General features: G+C 44.2%; 3 protein-coding genes across 8 annotated transcripts in view; 1 reads left to right on the top strand and 2 right to left on the bottom strand.

Moving 5' to 3' along the window:
• LOC109529818 (DENN domain-containing protein 2A) overlaps positions 1 to 6,681 on the bottom strand; it is a 66,964-nt gene extending 60,283 nt beyond the window's left edge. The window contains exon 1 of the mRNA XM_019893283.1: positions 6,309 to 6,681. The gene's annotated coding sequence lies outside the window, so the exon portion shown is untranslated. The remainder of the gene's footprint in view (positions 1 to 6,308) is intronic.
• Positions 6,682 to 9,326: 2,645 nt separating this feature from the next.
• adck2 (aarF domain containing kinase 2) lies at positions 9,327 to 13,777 on the top strand. Of its 2 annotated transcripts, XM_019893361.1 has the most exons (9): positions 9,327 to 9,579; positions 9,659 to 10,529; positions 10,692 to 10,838; positions 10,983 to 11,111; positions 11,186 to 11,281; positions 11,677 to 11,946; positions 12,025 to 12,153; positions 12,242 to 12,295; positions 13,260 to 13,777. In XM_019893361.1, exons 2-9 carry the CDS (start codon positions 9,675 to 9,677, stop codon positions 13,398 to 13,400), a joined length of 1,821 nt encoding a protein of 606 aa, XP_019748920.1. In that variant the 5' UTR covers positions 9,327 to 9,579; positions 9,659 to 9,674; the 3' UTR covers positions 13,401 to 13,777. The 2 variants fall into 2 exon arrangements, with proteins under 2 accessions (XP_019748920.1, XP_019748918.1); XM_019893359.1 differs by having other exon boundaries at positions 9,327 to 10,529.
• A 592-nt stretch (positions 13,778 to 14,369) lies between these two features.
• Positions 14,370 to 24,254, bottom strand: part of srpk2 (SRSF protein kinase 2) — a 54,603-nt gene continuing 44,718 nt past the window's right edge. For 3 of the 5 annotated variants that reach the window (XM_019893352.1, XM_019893353.1, XM_019893355.1), the window contains 8 exons: positions 23,912 to 23,952; positions 23,404 to 23,773; positions 21,555 to 22,355; positions 21,279 to 21,379; positions 20,522 to 20,629; positions 20,369 to 20,438; positions 17,603 to 17,695; positions 14,370 to 15,765 (listed from right to left, as the gene is read on the bottom strand). In XM_019893352.1, coding sequence (XP_019748911.1) covers positions 15,581 to 15,765; positions 17,603 to 17,695; positions 20,369 to 20,438; positions 20,522 to 20,629; positions 21,279 to 21,379; positions 21,555 to 22,355; positions 23,404 to 23,773; positions 23,912 to 23,952 — 1,769 coding nt within the window. In that variant the 3' untranslated portion in view covers positions 14,370 to 15,580. Of the gene's footprint in view, positions 15,766 to 17,602; positions 17,696 to 17,907; positions 18,001 to 20,368; positions 20,439 to 20,521; positions 20,630 to 21,278; positions 21,380 to 21,554; positions 22,356 to 23,403; positions 23,774 to 23,911; positions 23,953 to 24,254 lie in introns of all 5 variants that reach the window. The other 2 variants (XM_019893354.1, XM_019893356.1) reach the window with 2 other exon arrangements.

Below are 24,254 nucleotides of genomic sequence, written 5' to 3'. Positions count from 1 at the left end.
TTCAAGACAAAAAAAAAATGCATTTATTAAAAAGAGATTTTTTTTAACACAATTAATATAATTATAAAGTATTTTTAATTGTGCACAAAATGAACCAGTCAGTGATGGCCAAGCGGGCGTGTCATAACTAATTGACATGTTGAGTCGGGCATGTCTTAACCTCCATGGCAGAGGCTCCGTCGAACCCCTGAGACTGATTCACCGAACCCCTGCGGTTTGATCGAACCCAGGTTAAGAACCACTGTTCTCGTCTCTATTCATAACGGCCGACTCAAGCAACTGATTCTAAGCAGTCGCTCCTCGAAAAGTATGTCTGGAACTACTTAAACGACTCAACAGCATTTCCATATCAAACATTGCGGCGGGCGCACTCGGCAAAAGCCAAACGAGCAAAGCGTGCGTGAACCTTTTCCAATTTTACTTGGAATGCTCATCCACAATATGGCAAGACCGGGACTAAATCAAAGAGCTGGGTGGCCACTTTTGAGGTCCACTTTGAACCCAGATGGCCACATTCCTTTCCAGATGGCAGCCCTCTTCTCCACAACCAGGACCGGGCTGCTTAGTGAAGGTTAAAAAGTACGTTCGTGAGCCTATTTCTCTCCTCCAAGTTGCATACAAGTGTTTAATGGAGTGTGTTTGCCGCCACACTTTGGGTCACACTGTGCAAAAACTCAACGGGTGTTTTCAGTGGCTGTGATCATCATCCTGTGTGTGTGTGTGTGTGTGTGTGTGTGTGTGTGTGTGTGTGTGTGTGTGTGTGTGTAAGTGTAAGTGATGTTTCTGGCACACTAGACTGAAATTCCTGCCGACCAACAGTAAGTGACGTTGCTTTTGCATCTCTATGCAAGCATTGTACTGACCCACATCAGAATGTAACGGTGGAACCACCAAACATTGCACAGCCCTGAGGTTCTGTAATTGGGGGAGGTTTAAAAAAACATAACAACAACAAAGTTGCACAAAGCTCTGATTTCAGACGGTCACGTCACAAGACGGGAGGCCCAGTGGACCAGTGGTTAGCATGTCGACCTCACAGTGCAATTCCAGCTCCGGCCTCCCTGTGTGGAGTTTGCATGTTCTCCCCGGGCCTGTGTGGCTTTTCTCCGGGTACTCCGGTATCCTTCCACATTCCCAAAACATGCGTGGCAGGCTGATTGAACACTCAAAATCGTCCCTGGGTGTGAGTGTGAGCACGGATGGTTGTTCATCTCTGTGTGCCCTGCGATTGGTTGGCAACCGGTTCAGGGTGTCCCCACCGCCCACTGCCCGAAGACAGCTGGGATAGGCTCCAGAGCCCCCCGCGACCCTTGTGAAGATAAAGCGGATCGGAAAATGAATGAATGAATGAATGAATATATCAATGTGTCAAACTCAAGGCCCGTGGGCCAGATTTGGCCCGCCACATCATCGTATGTGGCCCGCGAAAGTAAATCAAAGATGGCAACTTTCATGATCCTTGCTAAAATCGCTACCAACATTTCAAATTCTCATTTGTCATAAATAAGAGTACTCATGCAAGCATTTTTGCTCATTACAGTAACTTAAACAATAGGTGAATGAACATTCATTCTTGACTTCTTTATATGGTTTCAGTCAGAACAGCGCTGCAAGGAAAAGAGTAAAAAATGAGTTTGACACCCCTGGTTTATATGGTTAACATCTTCCCAACTTTTTCCTTATTTACGGTTTGGAAATTCTGGAGTTGCTCTTATGAGCGAGTAGACGCCCCATATTGACTCCCAACGCTCCCTATTAAGCATGCTTGGGACTGGTATTTAGTTGAGCTGGCTTGAATTTCCGTTATGTCTTATAGTTGAAAATCAGATCGGAAAGTCCCGAATAAAAGTGAATCTGCAGAGAAAATGAAAGTTTCCTGTTAACTTGATGAGCACCTCCACGAGGATGTTTTTATCAATTCATCTGCGTTGGCCGGGATCAAACAAGGCTGTGTGTGTTAATATGTTGTCAATTATCCGCACATGTCTGAGTACAGGGGATGTGTGGGGTAAAGGGTACGGGGTGTTTTTGATCATGACTTAAACCGCGGCCATCTGCCAATATGACAGACAGACAATACCCCCGCCCACAAAATCTGCTCAGGAAAAAGGATTCTTTCGCCGTCGCCGCAGGACACGTTCTTTTCAGAGTGTCACCGTGGCAACAACAGCACGGCCTAGCACACAGGCTGGAGGGCAGCCCCGCTGAGTGGCTGTCAAAGAGCAGTTCCTGTCAGGGAAGGAAGGGGTGCCAGGGGTCGGAACCTCCTCCGGCACTTCTGTCATTGTTTTTGATCGGAAATGAAGAGAAAAACAAACAGGTTGCGCCCACTCATAAACACATACAGACAAAAGTAGTGGGACACCTGGACAGTCCAATGTTGGAAATGGAATCAAATGTGGAGTCTGGCCCAACTTTGGAGCCCAGCAATGTTTGATGGGGTTGAGGTCAGGGCTCTCTGAGTTTCTTCCGCACCCAATTTATCAATGCAAGACGACTTTGTACTGTGGAACAGAAAAGGGCCTTTCCCAAATGAGATCCACAAAGTTGAACTTTAATACACTAATTTTGTCCAAAGACAGTGGTGCCTTGAGATACAAGTGACCCAACTTGTGAGTTTCTCAAGATACAAGCGATCACTGATGATTTTTTTTTGCAAGCCAAAACACGTGATATGAGCACTGTGTGGTGGCAGTGAATTAAATTCAACTCACCTCAAAATAAGCAACAGAATGGCAAAAACATGAGGCAAGCTGTTTAATGCCACTCCCAGTTAAAGTGTACAGTCAAAGTAAACATAAAACAAAGAGATTTACTTTTTGTGAAAAAAAAAAAAACACATGGGTATGCCTTAGCTTAGTTTAATGCTAAAAAGCAATGCAAATGCTTTGACATGCTAATTGTTATCTTTGCTAACTCATTAAGACATCTTGTGAAAAACAAAAAGACTTTTCAAGTTTCTATCGGCACGTTGTCCCGTTGCCCTGCAATTTACCCATGTCAAAAGGAAGTTTTGACAAAGTTGGTCGTGCGGATACCGAACCAATTGTGTTCTCAAGCGTTTGTCCACATTGTGTCGTTTGGAACCACAAAAGGTGAATCAAGCTGTGAAAATCATAATCTTAATGTTTTACATGACAATAATAAGACCGCCCGATAGATTTCTGGTTGACTGTGTAGTCCTGTGACATCATCCTCATCAACAAAATCCATTTATCCATTTCCTCCCACCCCCCACAAAAAAAAAAAAAAAGATGATTCACTTGCTCGTCACGTGGGTAAACATCTGGCATTATTTTCTTTCTCTCTCGCACAGCATCCACTGAGAGTAGAGTATAAGCTCATAATCTTGGCTCGCTGAGAGCGAAAAAGCGCAAGAAAGGCCATGAACACGGACGGGAACATTGCGAGGGACAGGCAACAATTTGTAAACACTGCAGACAGTCAGGCAGTGCCGCTGGCTGGAGTGTAAACAACAGACGCACTTCTTACACACAATGGCTCCACTTCAGCCAGCCGTGACAAGATTGTAGCCCCCTTCATTACAATCCCGCAGACGGGCAGACAGACAGTCCCCCTGGCTCTTTATCTCCAACTCTGTAAACCATCTCTCCACAGTAAACGTCCAACCTAAAGTGAGCGCACACACTGGCGTGCGGCAAAAGCCACTCTTTCGTTTGGCATGCGACTCACATTCGAAAGGGAGTACAACCGTGCGTCCCTAAATCAAACAGTTCCTTCGATGCTGACACATTGGAGGAGTAAATCAAATGTCCCGCTCCTGTTCTCGGGAGCTAAAAATCACACACACACACACACACACACAAACACACACACACACACACACACAAAAATAATAATAATAATCGGCCAAAGAAATGGATTATGTTGGCTGAGCGATAACAAATTGGTCTGGGTCAGCACTCATATGACATAGCAGACAAACCGGATCGCTAGCTAACAGGGAACACAACGTCCCTTCACGCTCTCAAAAATGGACGCGAGATGCACAGCTGTTTCGATGTTGATCATATTCAAGCAGCCATGGTTTGTCCAGCAAAATACAAGATACAAAAGGAAACAAAAAAAAAATGTTGAATATTTGTCCGTGTTACTGGCTGATGTGTGAATCCTGATGGTCTCCAATTAGCATGAAATGCTACTTGCAAATGTAGATGATCATGATGTCATTCCGTTGGGTCGTTTTGTGCGTCTGCTGTCTTTGATCGAAGGTTTTGATGAGTTATTGTCTCATGTGGGGCGGGTGACCCACAGATGGAGCAGTGGTGAAAAACAAGGTCGCCATGCGGGAGTTGGCAACCACTTTAAAATGTGTCATTCCTGCTACCTATGGCACTGGAGTAAAAACACTACTTGCGAGCATGTCATCACTGTTCAATAATCCGATCTCGGCAGTGATCGTTAATACGCTGAAGGCCTAGTTAATGTGCATTGATGAAAATCAAGAGTTAAAATATCAAATGAAACAAAAAATCAGTGCCACATTTTTTGCTAGTCGGAAAGGAAACCACGTTTTCTACATGCAGCGTTTAGAAAAAAAAAAAAGTACATATTTTCTTTACTTTGTATAGCAGTTCATTGAAGCAGATTTTGTGTCCATTCAGCGATGAAGTCACGTGAGCCCGATGTGGACCACAGATGCTGAACAAAGACCTACACGCTAAAAGTGTATCACTTCCTGTGTAGTGGCAGCCAGATGTTGTCACAAAATGACTTTGGCGTGAGTCACAGCGCTTCATCATTCAGCGAGTAGGACCTTTTCCCAAAGTCCGTATGTGTGATTTGCTCAAATATTGGCTGGGCAGGAGACTTTTTTTAAGGCCTTGATTTGAACAAATAGATGCGATGTTGTCTGTTGTCAATTGAAAAGTGTGACTTCCGTGTTGGTAATAAAACATGGACCGGTAACTGCCTCCGCATTAGCGGCACTGTTCATTCGTTATTGTTGGAGTCGCAACCATAGTGTCGGCACTTTTGTGAAATTATGACACCAACATTTCAGAGTGCAAATGAAATAGTCTGGTAAAATATTTTTGGGGATAAAAAAATTAACATAAGACTAATTCTGGCAATACTGTATATGCTACTAGGTATTGCTTAACAGCGTCAAGCTCTGGAAGGGTGAAATGCGATGCTAGCAGGGGTGAGGGGGTCAGGGTTTTGACCCAAGGAACATGCTTTTTTAAAATTAGAATTAAGTGTAATTGCACATCCACTCCAGTAGGTGGCAGGGGGCTCCCACTGTTAGAGTATGTGCAGGGAGTAAGAACAATGTTAATCAAGTTATTCAGCAAATTTGTCATGTGTCATGTCATTTTTGACACAGCTTTATTCTGGACAATGAGGTCGGAGCCTATCGTAGCTGACTTTTGGGCTACATACATCCTAAACTGGTCGCTAGGGCACACATAGAGACAAACAACCACACCGTCAATGAACTTGTAACAGTTGTTATTCACAGATGATATAAAAAAAAAAAATTCGCAAGAGAGAGTTTGGGACGTGTGAAATATTTTTTTCTCCCCTGGGGGAGTAGGGCAGGGGACACTGTTCTATAACCTCGCATAAATTCTCCATCACGTGTCGATCCAAGGGTGAGTCATTTTACTTCATTAATGACAGTGGGCAACTTTTATGGTAGTTAAAATGTTACATAAAATAACGGCGGTACAATTGAAACAGTAAAATGAACAGTTTTACATCCACATTCAACAATCGCATTTGCTTTATTCAATAACCGGTCAATAAACGATATTCTTGAGACATGACGTTGATGAATTTTTGATGACAATTTCCCCGCCAGAGTGACTCTCCGCAAGTCGAATCACCTGAAGCGCCAACTCCCGCGCGCTCCCTGCCAGTGGTCTCCACGCCCGCCTGTGCCTCCTCGCAATAAAGCAGGCGCGGGGGCCCCACTTGAAGCGGTTTTTGTTCACTGTGAAGAATGCTCATCCCCGCTACCCCACACCCACCCCTCACACGCAGTTTTTTTCCCCCCACCTCCCCCTTCCTTTAACCTGCCAATTTGTGATGGCTTCAGCATGCGCTCTAACTTTTATCCAAATGTTTTCATTTAAAGTGAGCGGACAACCATTGAGAGGATGGGATGGAGGGGGGGGCAGGGGGGGGGGGAATCACAAGTTGCCTGAGTGAGGATGAAGCACTCCCTCTTTAAATAATCAAATCCAAAATCTGAGTGTCCCATCCATGTTATTCTTACTTGGCTCACATTTTCATTCATCTCTGAAGAGGCTCAGAAAAGAAATCCAGGAAACGAGTCTCCTTACCTTTCCAAGCTGGCCGAGCCCCGATGAAGCGCTCCCGTGGTAGTCCCTCATTTTGCGTGAGCTGACCCGGCAGAAGGCATCATCCAAGTCTTGCATGGCTCTCCTCACTCCGTCTGCCGCTGTCCCCGGCGTCTCTCGGCAGGCATTCCAAAAGCCTGTCCCGCCGGGGGTTGATGAAAAAGACACAAACAGTAAGGAAAATCCCTCCGTCCGTCCGACCGGAGTGCGGCCTCAGTTGTTGACAGCTTTTTTCATTTTCCTTCCACTTTGTCTCCTATTTCTCTCGGTGGTGATGCCTCCCTCTCTCTCCCTATCTCTTCCCCTCTCTCACTGCTCCTCAAAAGTTTTCCCAGTGCTACGTTTCTCAGGCCACCCCCCTTCTCCCTCTCTCTCTATTTTCCATCATCACCCCCCTACTCCTCAACTCCTCCCACCAAAACCAAAAACCCCCCACTGCTGAACTAATCTGCAGCTGGACAGCGGATTGGAGCAACGGGTTGTCAAGGAAACTAAAGTGTCCTGTTCAAAAAAAAAAAAAAAAAAAGCAGGCATGGAGATCAGGAAGAGGCACAACTACATTCCTAAATAACCTCCTCCTATGGGAGTCAATTCAAAAAGTTGCCCTCCCTATTTCCTACTGATGTTTGTGTTATTTCCTCGGACTGGTCAACGCCAATGACAAGTGTTGATGAATGCTGAGCGGCGGGACACAAAACAGAGCGTGCCGTGAGGAACTGCAGCGGGCGCGGCAAAAATTCCTTGCTGATGAAGCTATTTTAACATTACAAAAAAAAGTAAAAGACATTTGTGCTTGGTAGATTATTGAATTGTTGCGACAATGCGTCTTGGCAACAAATCTTCTAACTTTACAGGGCCTGCTCATTTCCCTTTTGAATGGTATCACATCTGGAAGGAACAAGCATTCGAGGGATGAGCATGTGGGTTCAAACTATCTTGCCGATCTATCTCTGCTATATTTTCACACTTTGAGTTTTTCCTCAGTTGCTTTGGTGCATTTCTAAGATCAGAATTTGCAAAGCAACGAGTGCATTTCTCAAAACAACTCGTGCAAATAGTAAATCATGATGGGTCATCATGTACGGGCAATACCTTGAGCTTCGTCCTGTTGTCAATATCACCGTATACTCTGGCGGGATGTTCAAATGTAAACTGATGCTTAAATTCTGATGACATATTTAGTATTCTAAAATGAAAGTTACTAATGCGTCGCACAAAACCCCCTCATAAGAAAAAGTCAAGATTCGCCTGGGAAAATACAAATCTAATTGAATGTTGAGAAATATGCTTGACTTATTATGGCAAGTTGTCCAACCATTTCGCATGTAACGACGAACTCATGCCAAAATGTTGTGGGGTGTGAGACAATTCAATAATGGACGTTTATTATTTAAAAAAATGTATCATCAAGACATAAGCAATTGATAATGTAATAAATAGCTGTTGTGGGAACAGGGAGAGAAGGAGAGTAAGGAAGGGCTGAAGGGGGTGGGGGGAGGGTGTAACATCTGTTTGGCGTTTATCCCACCTTATTGTGTTGCAGTGTCCTAGACCAGGCCTACAGCTGGGATTCCAGGCGTGCACTGTCCAAGTGAATGACCCATGACTGGGAAGATGGCGGGACCAGGTTCCCATCCCTCCTCGTAGGTTACATGCAAGAGCTCCTGCAAAAGCAAAGGAGACAATACAATCAACATGTGGATCCTGCCTCTTCATTTCCTGTCCTTAATGACCATGAGGCATTTCAGCGCCCTACCAATACTGCTTTTAATAGACCAAAGTCATTTCACAGGGAGTTATCCTCAGGAAAAAGGAGGATTCTCTCAGGAAGTTGTGCTACTTCCACTCATATCCACACCATATGGAACTACAAAGGCTCTGCTCTTTTATGACCAATATACACCTACAATCCCTTGGACCGTAATTGTCCTTTGAAAACACATTTGGACCACCGCAGAGTTATATGTTTCCCGCTAATTGTAATTTATCACCATGAATTTAGGACTTATACACAAGTAAGAAGATTCATTGCTGCCATATGTCTGTGGCAAGCATTCTTCCAACCACAAGGACCAAGAATTATATCTAATACAGCGATACTGCTAATAGGCTACTGCTAATAATACTGCTTACCTTTTTTACTTTGATGTGATTGTGATTCCCCCAGAGCGCCAAAGTGGTTGTTCCGATCTGGAACTTCAGCCGGAGCTAGCTTCCAGTCACCGATGGAGAACTGATTCGGTGGAGGTGGTGACGTTGCATCTCTCACGGTCCCACTTTCTGAGAGAGGTAGATCACTTGAGAATTGTAGTATTATAACTTGTTCAAATAAAGATTCTAAAAAAAAAAAAAAGAGAGAGAGGTAGATCACATTTACTTGAGTGTTTCATTTCGCACGAGACACGATGCCACTCCCGAGAGCCAACTAACAACCTGAATTTGTATACCAACATTACAAAGTTAACATTTCCGTAATATGTCCTCTCCAAGACGAACAAGGAGTGAATCAAAGAATTTACGTTCAAATTACAAACAGCAGACGTAAAAAAATAAAATAAAAAACCCACATGTACAACTGCGCTCCAGACTTTAATTGACTTTCAAGTACCGGTAACTGTCTGCAGGAAGTTTCGAGTATTACGTCGCTATCTGTCGGACAGTTGGCGTCATTGCAATTTTAAGTAGTTTATGTCAACGAGCTTGATGTAAGCAAACCTGTGTGGTTACCTAAGACTAGAGGGCAAAAGCTCGTCTACAGTCCATCCATGGCTTTCATGTGTCGTCACTACTTGCCGGGTTAACCAAATTGGCGATGTCAAATTTTACATAGATTTAAATTTTTACTTTAGCGTGTTCGCATAATTCATATTAATGATTACAAATTGTCTTCAACGATTGAGCAACAATAACATAGCGTATAAACGAATTCGACGATGAAGAAATAAAGATTTTTCTACGTCTTTTAATGGCGGCGCCCCTTTAAGGCTAAACCACGTGATCTTGATGCTATTACGTCACACCCGGGCATACAACCGCTGTCACCGCTTTGGATTCATTGGTGGAGTTCGCCAACTGTGGCGATGGCGATATCAGCAAGATTAACATCAAGTAAACTTTTAACCTGGGACACGCGTGGATAATTACAACACCGCAAGATGCTGCCATTTTGTTTTTCTTGTCGGTCAACGTTCTTATGTATGTCAACGGTAGCTAATGCAGGTAGCCTTGCGCTTACGGTGGAATGACGGCGGCGGTATGGCTAATGTTCTTCTTCTAGTTTGTTATAAATGATGTTAGTTACTCATTGAAAGACATTTTCGCTGTCCCAATAGTGGCACGTTACGTATCATGGCAGTGGCGGTATTAGGAGCGAGAGCGGTTCTTCTCACCCTGAGGTCCACCCTCCAAAGAGCAAGCCTTTCTGGTCGAACCCGACTCATCCAGACGTCTAAGTCGTGTCTGGTCAAGAGGAGGCACGTTCTGACCAACATCCCTAAGGTAGCACTGCTGTGTTGGAGCACAGTCAGTGCATCCTCAGCCAAATGCCAGCAAGCGTCTCTGCCAACCCAAATCACCACCAGGAAGTCTCTTGCCAAGGTTCAAGTGCACAAACTGGTCTTTCTCCTCCGCTTGGGCCTGCGTGCGATAGTGCTGTTCCTGAAGTTCTCTCCCATCTTGCTTCTCTCCCCCTTGGTTCTGGTTTCCGCTCACTGGGCCTCGTGCTGGTTGGACGCCCTGCTGTGGGTAACCGAAAGCTCTGGCCCGGCCTTCATTAAACTCGGGCAGTGGGCCAGCACCAGGCGGGACATCTTCCCTCAGGAGTTTTGCGACCGGTTCTCCAGGCTACACGTAAAGGTGTGTCCTCATTCCTGGGCTCACACCAAGCAGTGTCTCAAGAGAGCTTTCGGGGAGGGCTGGAAGAAAGTACTCGTATTCGAGAGCAAGGAGCCGATAGGCTCGGGGTGCGTGGCGCAGGTTTATCGCGGCTGGGCCAACAAGGATCAGGTGGAGGACCCGGACTTTCAGACACTGGTGGACGAGCTGGAGAGGGAGGATCTTCTGGAAGCTTGGGAAATTCCTGGTTTGAGTGGAGTGCCGAGCTCTCTGTGGAATCTCTGGAATGGAGGAAGCAAGGAAGATGTAGAGGCACTGCATGAGCAGAACACCCCGCAGAAGGATCGCATGATACCTGTGGCCATCAAGGTGAGTCGGCGAGCTCCAAAAGTAACAAAGGACAAAGGCCCATTTCACGCTGAATGTAAAAGCAGGAATTATTATCCAAGGCTTACATGCATAGAAAAGCAACTCCAGACTTTTTGAAGATGGACGTAGCGTGTCAAACGATGCTTTGCCGTTGTACTGAAGGTGCTTCATCCGGGCCTGAGACGGCAGGTGGAGATGGACCTGCTGCTGATGAAGGCCGCGAGCTGCCTTCTGCATTGCCTGCCTGGTCTCAAATGGCTCAGCCTGCCCGAGATCGTCGACGAGTTTGAGAAGCTCATGACCAAACAGGTGTGCAAAATACTGAACACGGAACCCTTGAAACAGATATGCGGGAAGAGCTGATGTCTACTGTCTAGTCTATTTTCAACCGATATGTCATGTATTTTTGTACGAGCCCACCACAACAGTCGAGCTGCGTTTTATTCGTTCAAGATCGACCTCCGTTTCGAAGCCAAGAACATCGAACACTTCCGCGAGAATTTCCGCAACGTGGACTACGTCAAGTTCCCCACGCCGTTACGGCCTTTTGTCACCAGGACGATTCTGGTGGAAACATTTGAGGTGAGTACACGCGCGCGTACGGTAAATATAATCCTTCCACTTTAAAACCGAGTTGTCGTTTTGCGTTCGTCCAGGAGAGCGAGCCCATCTCCGAGTACCTGAGAGCCGAGACTCCTCAGGAGGTGAAGCACAGGATTGCCAGAATGGGAGTCGACACTTTGCTAAAAATGGTGAGCCGGTCTGACTGCTGACACTCAATTCAAGCCACACGACATCATAATAGTAAAGCATGACACCATGATGTCGCGGGAATGTTTTTATGATTAGTGATTGAAAATGAAGTTTCAAATTTGCTTCGCGAAGCAGTCATTATCCTCTTTGTTTTATGTTTAGCTTGACAGTAAACTTCAGCCTGGAGTGTCAAAAAACAGCTTGAAGGCCTGTTTTTTGTAGAGTTGTTAACAATCCGGCAAAGCAACAAAAAAAAAAAAAAAACGGCAAGTTGGTATAGCTGAAAACCCAAAGATCACCGGATCGAATTTTGAGCTTTGCACACGTTTTGAAATTGCACCGTTGTCATTTTTGAACACCACTGTATGAAACACATTCAATTTTTCTCTCGCAGGTTTTTGTGGATAATTTTGTCCACGCCGATCTCCATCCGGGCAACATTTTAGTCCAGCGTTGCGGCCCAGCCGTCGGCTCCTCACACGTCCCCGGAGGAGACAGCGGTAAGACCACCCTGACCGACCTGTGGGACACGGTGGTGGTGAGCGTCAGACCCGAGCCGTGTCCTTTCCAGCTGGTGCTGCTGGACGCCGGCATCGTGGCCCAGCTGAGCGGCCGCGACCTGGACAACTTCAAGGCCGTCTTCACCGCCGTGGTGCTGCGCCAAGTAAGCCAACAGCCGCTCGCCTGAACCGCTTCTTTCCACGTCCTCGTGTTTTCTTAGCTGCTTCTGCTGTCTCCGCAGGGTGAGCGAGTAGCAGAGCTAATCCTCCATCACGCTCGGGCCAATGAGTGCCGAGACGTGCCGCGCTTCAAGAGGGAGATGGCGGAACTGGTGGATGTTGCCCTCAGCAGTACCCTCTCCCTGGGGAAGGTATGTTGTTGTCATCTTTTTTTTTTTTTTGCGTTGTTTGTTTTCTTTTTCTTTTCATGACGCCATTTTAACCTGCTGCGTGTTATAGATCCAAGTGGCTGACTTGCTCTCCAGAGTCTTTGGCCTACTCATCAAACACAAGGTAAAGAATATGATCAAAGCAAACGAACAGTCATATGTATTGACCGAGAGTTTTTGCCATGGCAAGAGGGTCTCGTCACTCGTTTCATGCCAGCCATTTTGAAAAACAGCCAATTTAGAGCATTCCGACTGGTCTTTCGAGGCTCACGGAATGTTGCCTTTGAAATACAGAAAATGCCAAATGAAATATTTCATTCTTCTGTCATCACAGATAAAATGTTTGTTTCGAACGTATTCTTTTTTTTTCTTTTTTTTTTTTTTTTTTGTCATCAGCAGGAGAATATGGGTTGGTTCTCATCCGAGAGCCAACGCTGCCATCTGCCGACTGGTCTTTCGAGGCTCACGGAATGTTGCCTTTTAAATACAGAAAATGCCAAATGAAATATTTCACTCTTCTGTCATCACAGATAAAAACGTTTGCTTCTAGCGTATTTTTTTTTTGTTGTTGTTGTCATCAGCAGTAGAATATGGGTTGGTTCTCATCCGAGAGCAAACGCTGCCATCTGGTGGCCATTTTTTAAACTTTCCCAGTTTAACGATCAAACCAGACTTTTGAAAAAGAAATAAAAAAACATTGATGGCGTCGAGAGCCAACGCTGCCATCTGCTGGCCATTTTTTAAACTTTCCCAGTTTAACGATCAAACCAGACTTTTAAAAAATAAAAAAAAACATTGATTGTGCCTCATTAGGATTCCAGCTGAAATTTTATGTCAACACCCTTTAGTTATTTATTTACGGTATTTAGAATATGGGTTGGTTCTCATCCGAGAGCAAACGCTGCCATCTGGTGGCCATTTTTTAAACTTTCCCAGTTTAACGATCAAACCAGACTTTTGAAAAAGAAATAAAAAAACATTGATGGCGTCTCATTCGGATTCCAGCTGAAATTTTATGTCAACACCCCTTAGTTATTATTTTTATGTATTTATTTTTTAATGAAGCATTTTGTTTTGCATACTTGCAGGTGAAGCTGGAGAGTAACTTTGCCTCCATCGTGTTTGCCATCATGGTGCTGGAAGGCCTTGGCCGCTCTTTGGACCCCAACTTGGACATCTTGGAGCTGGCCAAACCGCTGCTGCTCAAAAACTGTGCCTCATCCTTATAAACACACATATGAGATATGTGTTAATTCATGACATACCTCATTTAAGTTGGATTTGATTGTATGCCTGGTTGGTACTGACTCTCAATTATGGAGGATATTTATGGACGGATTTGCTTCAAGAACAGGAAAAAACCTTTCCCCATATAGTAGCCAGGGTGTATTCAGCGTTCAATCAGCCTGCCATGCATGTTTTTGGAATGTGGGAGGAAACCGGAGTATCTGGAGAAAACCCACAAAGAACATGCAGACGCCACACAGGGAGACTGGAATTGAACGCGGTACCTCTGCACTGTGAGGTCGACGCGGTAACCACTGGTACACCGGGTTGCCAGGTTCAAACAGATTTATACTAATTTGGGCTATTTCCAAAATTGCCCAGCAATTCATGACATACCTCATTTAAGTTGGATTTGATTATATGCCTGGTTGGTACTGACACTCAGTTATGGAGGATATTTATGGACAGATTTGCTTCAAGAACAGAAAAAAAAACATTTTCCCATATAGTAGCTAGGGAGTATTCAGCGTTCAATCAGCCTGCCATACATGTTTTTGGAATGTGGGAGGAAACCGGAGTATCCGGAGAAAACCCACAAAGAACATGCAGACACCGCACAGGGAGACTGGAATTGAACCCGGTACCTCTGCACTGTGAGGTCAACGCGGTAACCACTGGTCCACCGGGTTGCCAGGATCAAACATATTTATACTAATTTGGGCAATTGAAAGGTTTTTCATTCTTCTTTGATCATCAGCTTTACAAATACCACCCCCACTGAAAGCATTTTTTTTTACTTTTTTCTTTCTACATGGGGGAATCATGTTTTTAATGAGTTGTTTACATCACTGTACTGTAATGTGTTCTTGAACATACCATTTTGCATTTCGGTGTACATATGGGAATCCGCACGATGCTACAAGAACCCATTCTTGTCAATAGACGACACTATTGCGATATCACGAAATCCAGTCATTTAGCATTTTATTAAATCTTTCCATGAAAAACACAGACAACAGACGCACTTTTGTCATCAGGAAGAACAGTCAGCATGGCTGAGAAAGAACGTGAATGAAATAAGGAGGTTGTGGGGCAATTAAAAAAAAAAAAGTCACATACTTTTATTGCGAAAGCTTGATTGTGTGTGTGTATGTGTGTGTGTCAAACCACCATAAAGAGCCCAGAGAGAGCAGCGCTGATCAGCTAATGAGGGAGAATAGAGGTGTAAAACAAATCTAATGATAATTCTATTAATTAACAGCAAAAAATCTCTAATAGACAAACACAATCACCTCAGAATAAGATTCTGCCACGGTTACGACAACCAGAGAGAAGCTTTTTTTTTCTTTTTTTTTTGTCCTTTTAATGAATTAAATATTTTTTTTTGAAAAATATCTCACCATTTACTTATATTTTGTTCATTGCAAAAAATAGGCAATTGGACTGGTTGTGATGATTGAGGGGGAGATTTGTGTGTGTGTGTGTCGTTGCAGGGGGGGGTCCATAGGCAGCCACTTTTTATGTTTGGAATGTGTGCGCGTACATGTGTGTGTGTTCCCGTGTCTCATTTTTCTATGTACAAAATGTTCAAATTCCTGAAGGACGACAAGTGCAACCTCCACCGCGAACGTTCACTTTGTCATTGGGGGGTAAGGAGGGAGCTGGAGGGGGGGGGGGGTTGTCACAGCAACACTTGACTCTTCCCTGCCTTCCTTTTCAGCCAACTTGGGAATAGTCAGTGAAAATCGTACCGCCATTCGTCGCATCCATTCACCATGCATGTGTTTTTTTCCCACAGTCATTCCTCACGCTTTTTGCAGTGGCGCCCCCTGGAGGACTGGCGACTATGCGGCCCTCGGAGGAATTTTTGAACTACGTGGGGACCCGCCGAGAGCGTCCTGTGAAGGTCCCCGTTTTGACTGAAGGGTTCAAAGGTCATGGCAGGAGCAGCTCTGGGCAGTTATTTGTCCAAAATAGGGTCCGATTCCATGAGCACTCACTTCGGAAGACAGCCACAAAGTTTTTTTTTTTCTATCCACACGCTTGTCTTTACATTCCGTTAAGGACATCATGGAGGGGCCTCGCCGGGGTGCGTTTCACAAATCACTTGCTGTAGTACCACCAAGGGGGGGTTAGGATGGGGAGGCGGGATGGATTGGGGAGGGGGGTCACGTGTGAGTGGCTACGAGTTGAGCCAAGCGTGGTTGAGGCATTCGCCCGCAGACGCCCGCTTCTCTGGCACCATCTCCAGCATGGGCAGCAGGAATTGGGTGAAGTGGGCGGCGTCTTCGTGAGCCCAGCCGTACTTCTCCACCAGTACGTCGAAAAGAGACCACGGCTTCAGCTTGGTGATGTGCCGAAGTTCGCCTGTGGGGAGGGGTGAGCGGCCATTAAGATGGTCCGATTGAAAAACGACCAAGGAGTATTAGGGCCACGTTGAAAAGAAAACAAAAAGGCTCAAAAGTCAAAAAGTTTTGTTTTTTGAGAAATAAAATCATTTATTTGAGAATTATAAAGTAACTCAATTTTGGGAGATTTTTTTCTTGAGTTTTTTTTTTTTTTTTTAATTTAGGAAGACAAAAAAGTATTTGAGATAGAAAAAATAAAATTATAATCTTATGAGAAAAAGAAAAAAGTCACCCAAAAAAATAAAGTTGCAGTTTTTTCAATAAATTTTGTTTAGTGGGGATGGGGATTGGACAGAAGAAAAATAAATATCAAAATAACCAAAATATGATGAACTAAATAAAAGTATTCTTTGAAAAAAAATGTAACCCAGAGTTCTGTTTGAAAAGTGATATTTCATTTTGGTTAAAAAATAAAGTCCAGTAATTACGGGAAAAAAAAGGCATTTTGGGAACCGAAGACATATCAAAGTCGTGTTTTTTTCTTGTCAGAAAAATGTCTAATTCAATGAGAATAAAATTGAAATCATGAGATAAAAGAATAATTTTGGAGTCTGATTTTTATTTTATATGACTTTAACGTTTTACCAGTACAACAGTTCCCCGAAATATCTCAAAAGAGATGTGACATTATTCTCCAAATATTGCCAGTTTGGTTTGGAAAAATATACAACTTTATTCTCGTAAGATTCCAATTTTTTTTCCCCTCTGAAATCATATCTTGACTTTTGTAAGATTTGAATTTTGTTCTTGTTCAAAAATGATCTTTTTTTTTCTTTTCAACGTAGCCCTTTTATTGACTATGCCATAAAAATAGAAAAAAAAAATAAGAATCTTGATATTAAAAAAAAAAAAAAAACCCTCATGTTCTCTTACTTCCAACAAGGCCTGCTGATTTGCCTTGGAAACCCTTTGAGGGAGAGCGGCGACTACAGTGGACAGCTTATCATGTTGTGGGTGCATGAAAGGGTTAACAGCTGAAAATTGGCTTCTTTAGATACAACACAATTGAAACGACTACTTGATTGATTTGCAGACCTGCACAGGCAGTAAGAGAGCCATGTCCACCCCCATGCCCTCTTCCTATTGGTTATTCACACTGACACAATCATGCGGGAGGTTTGACCGATTGGTTGCGTGCAGCAACAACCAATCAGTGCAGCCACGGTAACGTCGGTGAGGGGGCGGAGGGGGTAGTTTTGGAGCGCAAATGTCGGAAAAAGAAAAAAGCACCGGGAGGGTATGATTAAATAGGACTGGAAAAAAAAAAAGGATTTTCTTCATTATTTTAAAAATCGACTGTTGTGTTTGTAATGCTTTCATGCTACCGTAGATTTTTAATTTTTTTTTTAAACTAACAAACACATAATACAGTGGTATATTTATTTGGAATAATTTTAATTGTATTATACTCCTCATTATATTTTAACTATTTTTTTAAATCGCATTTTATATATCTATACATATAAAATTAAAAAAACATTTTTAAAAATTATATAAAATTAAACAAATTTAAAAATGAGAAATCATGTCATATATATATATATATATATATACATATATATATGAAACATGTTTTTTTTTTCTTCAATTGAGTTGGATTATATGTAGTTCAGTTCAATATGGTACGGCTCAGAGGGTATAATTTAATGAGTATCTTGTTCCCGTTTTCCGTCGATATATGAATGAACTTGCCGATACAGTCAATGTGGCATGTCCTTCAAAGATCTACTACCTCTTCCAATTAAAGACAATCATGTCTTTGCGCCTCGGCCCGGTGAGCCCAGGCGTGCATTTACCTTTTTTGGAGAAAAACTCTCTGCTGTACCTCCCGGCAGCGTACACTTTGCGTGGGACCTTCCCCAGGAGCTCCGAGATCAGAGCGATGTGGTCTGCATGCCCACCACCACCACCACCACCACATAGAGGGAACAGGCAACATTACAGCATGCAAACACACACACGCGCACAAACGAGACTGACACACACTTCCGCCTGGGACGACGCCACATGGGTCACTTTGGACTCCGTGTGTGTGTGCGCGTGCGTGTGGGTATGTGGCGTCCGCGTGTGTCAATCCCGCCGGCTCTATGGCCAGCGCTACCTCTTCTGTTGAAGAACTCGCGGGAATATTTTCCAGAGAGCGCAAAGTGCCTTGGGATACAGCCCAGTAGCTCTATGATGTGGGCTATGTGGTCTAAAATGGAGAGAAGGACGTGTGTGTCGGGTGAGGTGGGGTCGAGTGTAACAAGACAGGGGGATGATTGGTGGGAAATGGTGGGAAAGAGGGAGAGAGTCACACACAGTAAAGGAGAGAAAACAGTTGTTAGTCACGAACGGCAATTCGTCTTTTCAGGGGATCACTTGGCAATATCAAAGTGACGATTTTGCCCTCGCTGTGTTGCCACGTCGATCTAATCTGCCCACAGCCTGCAGAATCCGTATCGCTGAGACCCGCGTCTTCAACTATATTATGCGGCAAGCTTACATCAGACGATTGTGAATCCCCAAAATGTTATGCAGGTTAGAATACGACCGCAGAAAAAAAACCTTACCGTAAATACTCCAAAAATTGAGCAGGATAAAATATGGCGATCTTCAATTTGAAGCAAATTCGCAGGTCAAAGTTATGATTTTGGAAAAAGCCCATCAAAGTAGTTCGGGTGAACACATAACCTCCATAAAATCCACAAAAGTTGCAAAGCTTAACATTAGAATTACACGAAAAAAACAAAAACAAAGTTGCTCATGTTCAAATAAGACGAACATGAGTTGGGCAGCAGAATTTAAATCAATACAACAAAACCCCCAAAAATGGCGCAGCTAAAATAACACTGTACACTTCCCAAAAAGTCCTGCAAATAAGACAACCATAAATCCCCGAAAAGTTGTGCATGTTACAAAAAAAAAAAACCTCTCAAAGTTTTGCAAGTAGTGACAAACTACGGGTAAAAAAATAAAATAAATAAATTAAAAGCTGCAAAGGAAAAAATAAAACCACCCTAAAATCCACCAAACTGCACAACAAAAAAAAAAGTGGGCAGGTTAAAATTACACTTCTATGAAATGCACGACATGTGTCCAGTTAAATCTAAGATGCGCAGATGAAAAGGAGACTCCAAAGTCCCCCAAAAGTGGTGTAGGTAAAACCACCACAAATGCCTGTGAAGTTGTGCGTTCAAAAATGAAAAAACATCAAATCACATTAACTTGTGCAAGTTTAAAATAAAATAATAATAACATTTTTTTTAAAACAGCAAAATTCCAATTTTGAGCCGGTTAAAATGAAACGACGGTAAATCCCGCAAAAGTCGAGCCCTCAATCCCGAATCCAGAATGAGGACCTCTGATCTAGCTTTTCATCCCCCATCAAAGGTCCGACCAGTGCGTGTGACCGTCATTACTTTCCAGAGCAGGAGGGGAAAAAAAGAGTGAAGGTAAAGACATCAGAATTGAAGGACAGCATTTACAATAGTGTACAGATGGCAAGTGGGTTTTCGAGGACGAGGTGGGGGCGGGGGCCGACTTTACACTCATTTATTCTTTTATTGTACTTTGTAACACAGTGGAACCGGCAAAAATCGAAACAAGACATCAACACCTCAAGTCGTTGAAACCAGTGGTCTCCAACCCCTGGGACACAGAACTTACATTATTTCTGTTTTTCTTCATTTCTGAATTTGAAAGATATTTTATTTTGAAAAAATACCAGATTCTCTGTTACATCCGCCTACAGTATGTCACTCTTGACTCAGGTAAAGGCGCGCTTCTTGGTCACGTGATATATTACCGCTAAAATGAAACCCAGGAGCTGGCAAAATTAGAAAAAAAAACAAACGTCTTTGGGAACGGGGAAAGGCCCAGCCAGGAGACAGAAGAGGAGCCTACAACTTTCACGAAAAAGGCTACATTTAATAGACAGTATCAGGAGTCCTACTTCAAATACGGATTTATCTCAACGGGAGATTGCCACGCAACAAGTTACTCTGCGTAATATGCGGCGAAAGTGAGTCGGATTTTTCATGCACTTTTTAGTTGTAGTGTATTTTATTTTGAAGGCATGTTTCAATGTTACCATAGCGACCACAGAGTGTTGCGGCCAGATAGGACGTTCCTCGTGTCATGATTCATGTTTATTATTATGTTTCGAAAATACCACATTTTTCATGCGGGTCATATCATATCATTTTGTTGTATTGATCCGGCCGTTGTATTTATCAGTCCGTGGGGCAAAAAAGGTTGTGCACCGCTGGTTTAAACGACCTTCACTGAGGCAAGCGCATGTTTGCCATCGGAAAAATCTCCCGGCACACCGGCAAACAAAAAGATAAAAAGATCATCAAAGAGCAAATACTGGAATAACGATCATCGCCTCTCAGTTTCATTACAATTGTACTTCGTGTGAAATCTGAGCCTGTGGAAGAGGATTTCAATTGCGCTACCTGTCACTATAGGTCGCTGGCATAGATAGGGGAACATTTTTATTTTATTTGTATTTTTTTTTTTTTTTTTTTTTTTAGCACAATGCCTTCAACACACAGTGGTCGCGCTGCGTTAATCCTCACCCTCGTCCCTCGAGTAGTCCTCGCCCGAATGGGGCTCAAACAGGTAGTCGCCCGTGGCCAGTTCAAAGGCCTGCGAGACAAAAAGAGGCGGCGCCGTCGTTACACGGCACACGTGCACCGTACATGGAGTCGGGTGCGTCGCGTCGGATTTACCATGCAGGCGGTGCTCCAGATGTCGGCAGGAGTGCTGTAACCAGCTCCTATCAGCACTTCGATGGAGCGGTACTGTCTGGTCTGGATGTCCTCGGTAAAGTGCTTGTGCTGCAATGCAGGAGTGGATGGATTTTAATATACGATGATGTTTTCACCGTTTTTTTTTTTTAACCCTTTCAGGGACAGTGGTTACTTCAGTGGACAGTTTATTGTGTTATCAGGTGATGGGTTGTCATTATTTGTCCATGAAAGGGTGAAGATGAACTGCAATGTTAGAATCGCCCATTCAAAAAAAAAAAAAAAAACGTTGGACTTGTTTTTACTATTATTGGTCATTTTTTGAATGACATTTTTTTTCCCCAACAACTCACATCCTAACAATTTTATACAAAATACTACTCAGTCTTTACATCGTTACTATCGCCATAGAACCGCGCGATTTCCTGCAGGCAATCAATATTATATATGTATATTTTTATGCTGATTGTAATAATCAAAAAGTATTTTTATTTATTACTCATGAAATCGTCATCAAAACTTCACCATTAAAATGTGTTTTCCAAGCATTTCAATGAGTGCTCTTGAAATGAGCGCTGTTCTAATAATTGAAATGAATGAGAAAAACTCGGATTTAATTATTATTATTTTTTTTAACCGGAAAAAAATGTAATAAAATAGGCGTAATTTTTTTTGTGCTGCCTTCAATGAATTCATTCAATGAGATTTTCAGTCCTTTGAAGTCAAGTTTGGATCTTACCACCCAGCAGGCATTTCCAAGGTCAGCTATTTTCACCCGGATAGATTCAGCGTTGCGGGGGTCAAGTGGGTTGATCAGGAGGTCTGCAGCTCGGGCTCGGGCTGCCAGTGCACAGAGTGGATCGGATGTGAAACAAAACAGTTGTCGTGGCATGTTGATACGTTTTGGTGAGACGCAACAGTGCTTCATTTGTTACACATTTTCTTGTTGCCATCTTACTTCAAAATGAAATTAATTTTTTTTTTTAAATCCTCAAATTTCATGCACGAAACATACCTTTGGGCGTTTCCCCCGTGCTGGATGACGATACGGTGCGGCTGCGGTCCAGCGCGGGGCTGTCGGGGGACTTCCCCGCACCGGTGTCGCCCGTGCCCCCGCACACGGGACTTCCCGGGTCCGGGTCCAGAGGCAAGTCGGGAAACAGCGCCACGGCGGCCCTCAGGCGCTCGCCCTCGCCGTTGATGAGTCCCGGCTCGCCAGCCTCACCGTTGAACATCTCGTAGCCGGAGCTGAGCGAGAGATCCCTGTCGGTGTAGCTGAGCTCAGACTCCACCAAGGGGCAGAGGAGAGGCTCGGGCGTGGTGGGCAGCTGCGTCTCGGGCCCCTCCGAGATCAGCAAGACGTGGCCGTTGGTCTTGGCCACGTCGGTTTGATTGGCGTGCGTCTTGACGGGGGAGCTGTTGTCTGTGAGGAGGTCGGCGGTGGTGTCGTCGTCCTCCTCCGCTTCCTCATCATCCTCCTCCTCTTCCTTGGCTTCTTCTCTCTCCTCCGTCTCCTTTCCCTCAAGCTCATTTTCTTTCTCCTCCTCATTGACTCTCTCTACCTCCTTCTCCAGCACCAGCCCTTTTGGTGCATCTTCTTTCTCCTTCTCCTCCTCCTGCTCCTGCTCCTCCGTCTGTGTCAAATCTCCGTTACCGGGAGGGATGGGGGCGTCTTTCTCAGCCACGGGCGTAAGATCCTCTTCCTCTGCGTCTTTGTCGCAGTCGTCATCGATGATGCGGAGGGCATCCTTCTTCTCCTTCTCCTGCTCCTCCTCCTCCTCCTCCTCCTCTCCAGCCTCCTCGTTGTGCGCTGCGCCTGAAAAAGTGCAATGTAACGTCACTCATAACCCAGTGGCGGATTTGGAGATGTGTGATGTGACCAATAACCTGTAAAACTCAATTGAAAAAAAAAATCAAAGTAGGTGTGTTATTACTTTGGCTAATGCTAAATGCTAGACAGTTCAACACTGTAAACAATTCAATGCACTCACATTATCCCGCCTTTTTTTTTTTTTTTTGCAGCTATTGGAAGCTTTACGTTTAACTTGTAAAGATATTGTCCCACATTGTAGCGTTTGAAACGTGCCGCCAGAAAAGCTTGGCACGCATTCGATCTGGCCACAGCATTATTAGCCTTTAAAGGACTACATTTCCCATGATTCTTGCTCACAGAAGCAGGACATCCTTCTACTTCCGGTATGGCAAAAACAGACGCCCTCTTGCAATTAAATGCGGGTGAGAGCGAGAATGTGAATAGGATGCAATTTGAATAAAAGAAGGTTAACTGACAAGCCAACATTCATCCATATGTAAGGTGCACCGCATTACAAGGTGCAGTCGTTTTTTGAGAAAATTAAAGGACTTTAAGTTGAAAAATACTGTCACAACAGTATGAATAGATTGAGTTGATGTTGCGGGGGGAGAGCTTTGGGTGAAGAAACAGGAAGTGACGTATGTGATACGAGACTGAGTTACGTACTGTACTTGTACGTAAACGGTTATGGCAATAAAAGTCAAATAAGCAAGATGTTTTCCCCATCCACTCTGTATGGTCAGTGAGAACGGAACAGAGTGAAACAAATACGGCAACTGACGAGATGCGTCCACGCCCTCCTATAACTGGGGGATGTGTGCATGTTTGGAATGAATCAATTAAACTCACACGTCTAAAGGGATAAAGTGTAAACCAAAACATCATCAGGTTTTGCGAAAATAATTTTCTCACAGGTACGTGCAAAATGTGTGCTTGGGTTGCCTTTGCGTCATTTTGTCAAAAATAATCATAACTAGTACATGGGGTTCATTTTCAATGCCAAAATTTCAGTGCCACCAATCCAAGCAGCAGAAACGTCGATGACGCTCACATGTGTGATTGGTCAACCTGGTGGGCCTCTCCCCACCTTCCTCCTCCTCCTCTTCCCCATCCTCATCCTCATCGTCATCGTCATCGCTCTCTCCGAGGGCCATGCTGGGGCCCGGCGGCATCAGTTGAGGCGCCGAGGTCGGCGTGGACGTCCGCTCCGGCGGCGGCCGCTCCGGCGCGTCCTCTTCGTTGGGCCCTTCCTCCTCTTCCTCTTCCTCTTCCTCATCACCCTCGTCGTTGGCTCGCTCCTCCTTCTTCTCGGCTTCCCTCTCCAGGGCTTCGATCTCCAGCATCCTCTTCTCCAGCAGCTCGGCCTGACGCTTCTGCTTCTTCTTCAGTTTCTTCTTTTTGTTCTTGGAGATCTTGCCCGCCTGGGAGCAAAGTCGGAAACTCATTAAACTGCAGGCTAGAAATGTGTTTCCGAGTAAACTCGATCGGCATGTCAATTGTGTGTGTGTGTCTGTGTGTGTGTCTGTGTATGTGTGTGTGTCCTCTCATGTCATACTCACATCAGTCGTACTCACCGGTTTGAGCTGCGGGGCTGTGCTAACTGACACACACACAAGGAGAAACTGTCATCAGACACGTTCAAAACCCCGAGTCACAACAAGCAAAAGTCGCTCTAAGACATCATTCAGGGCTGCCCAAGGCTCTCACATGCACGACGGAAAAAAATTGTTTGCTCAGGCGTGACAAACTCTCAATCACACCATTGAAACCCACATTTCAATGGAATCCAAACAGATTTCAGGATGATGTGCAGAAGGCTTTCAGTCGCATGTGTGAATTTCTTTCACCGGTGTGTGTGTGTGTGTGTGTGTGTGTGTGTGTGTGTGACGTGTGTGTGTGTGT

This window comes from Hippocampus comes, unplaced genomic scaffold (assembly GCF_001891065.2).
Source record: "Hippocampus comes isolate QL1 unplaced genomic scaffold, H_comes_QL1_v1.1 scaffold62, whole genome shotgun sequence".
NCBI lineage: Eukaryota > Metazoa > Chordata > Actinopteri > Syngnathiformes > Syngnathidae > Hippocampus > Hippocampus comes.
Note: the sequence above shows the minus strand (reverse complement) of the source record. Positions and strands in the feature narration are given on the sequence as shown.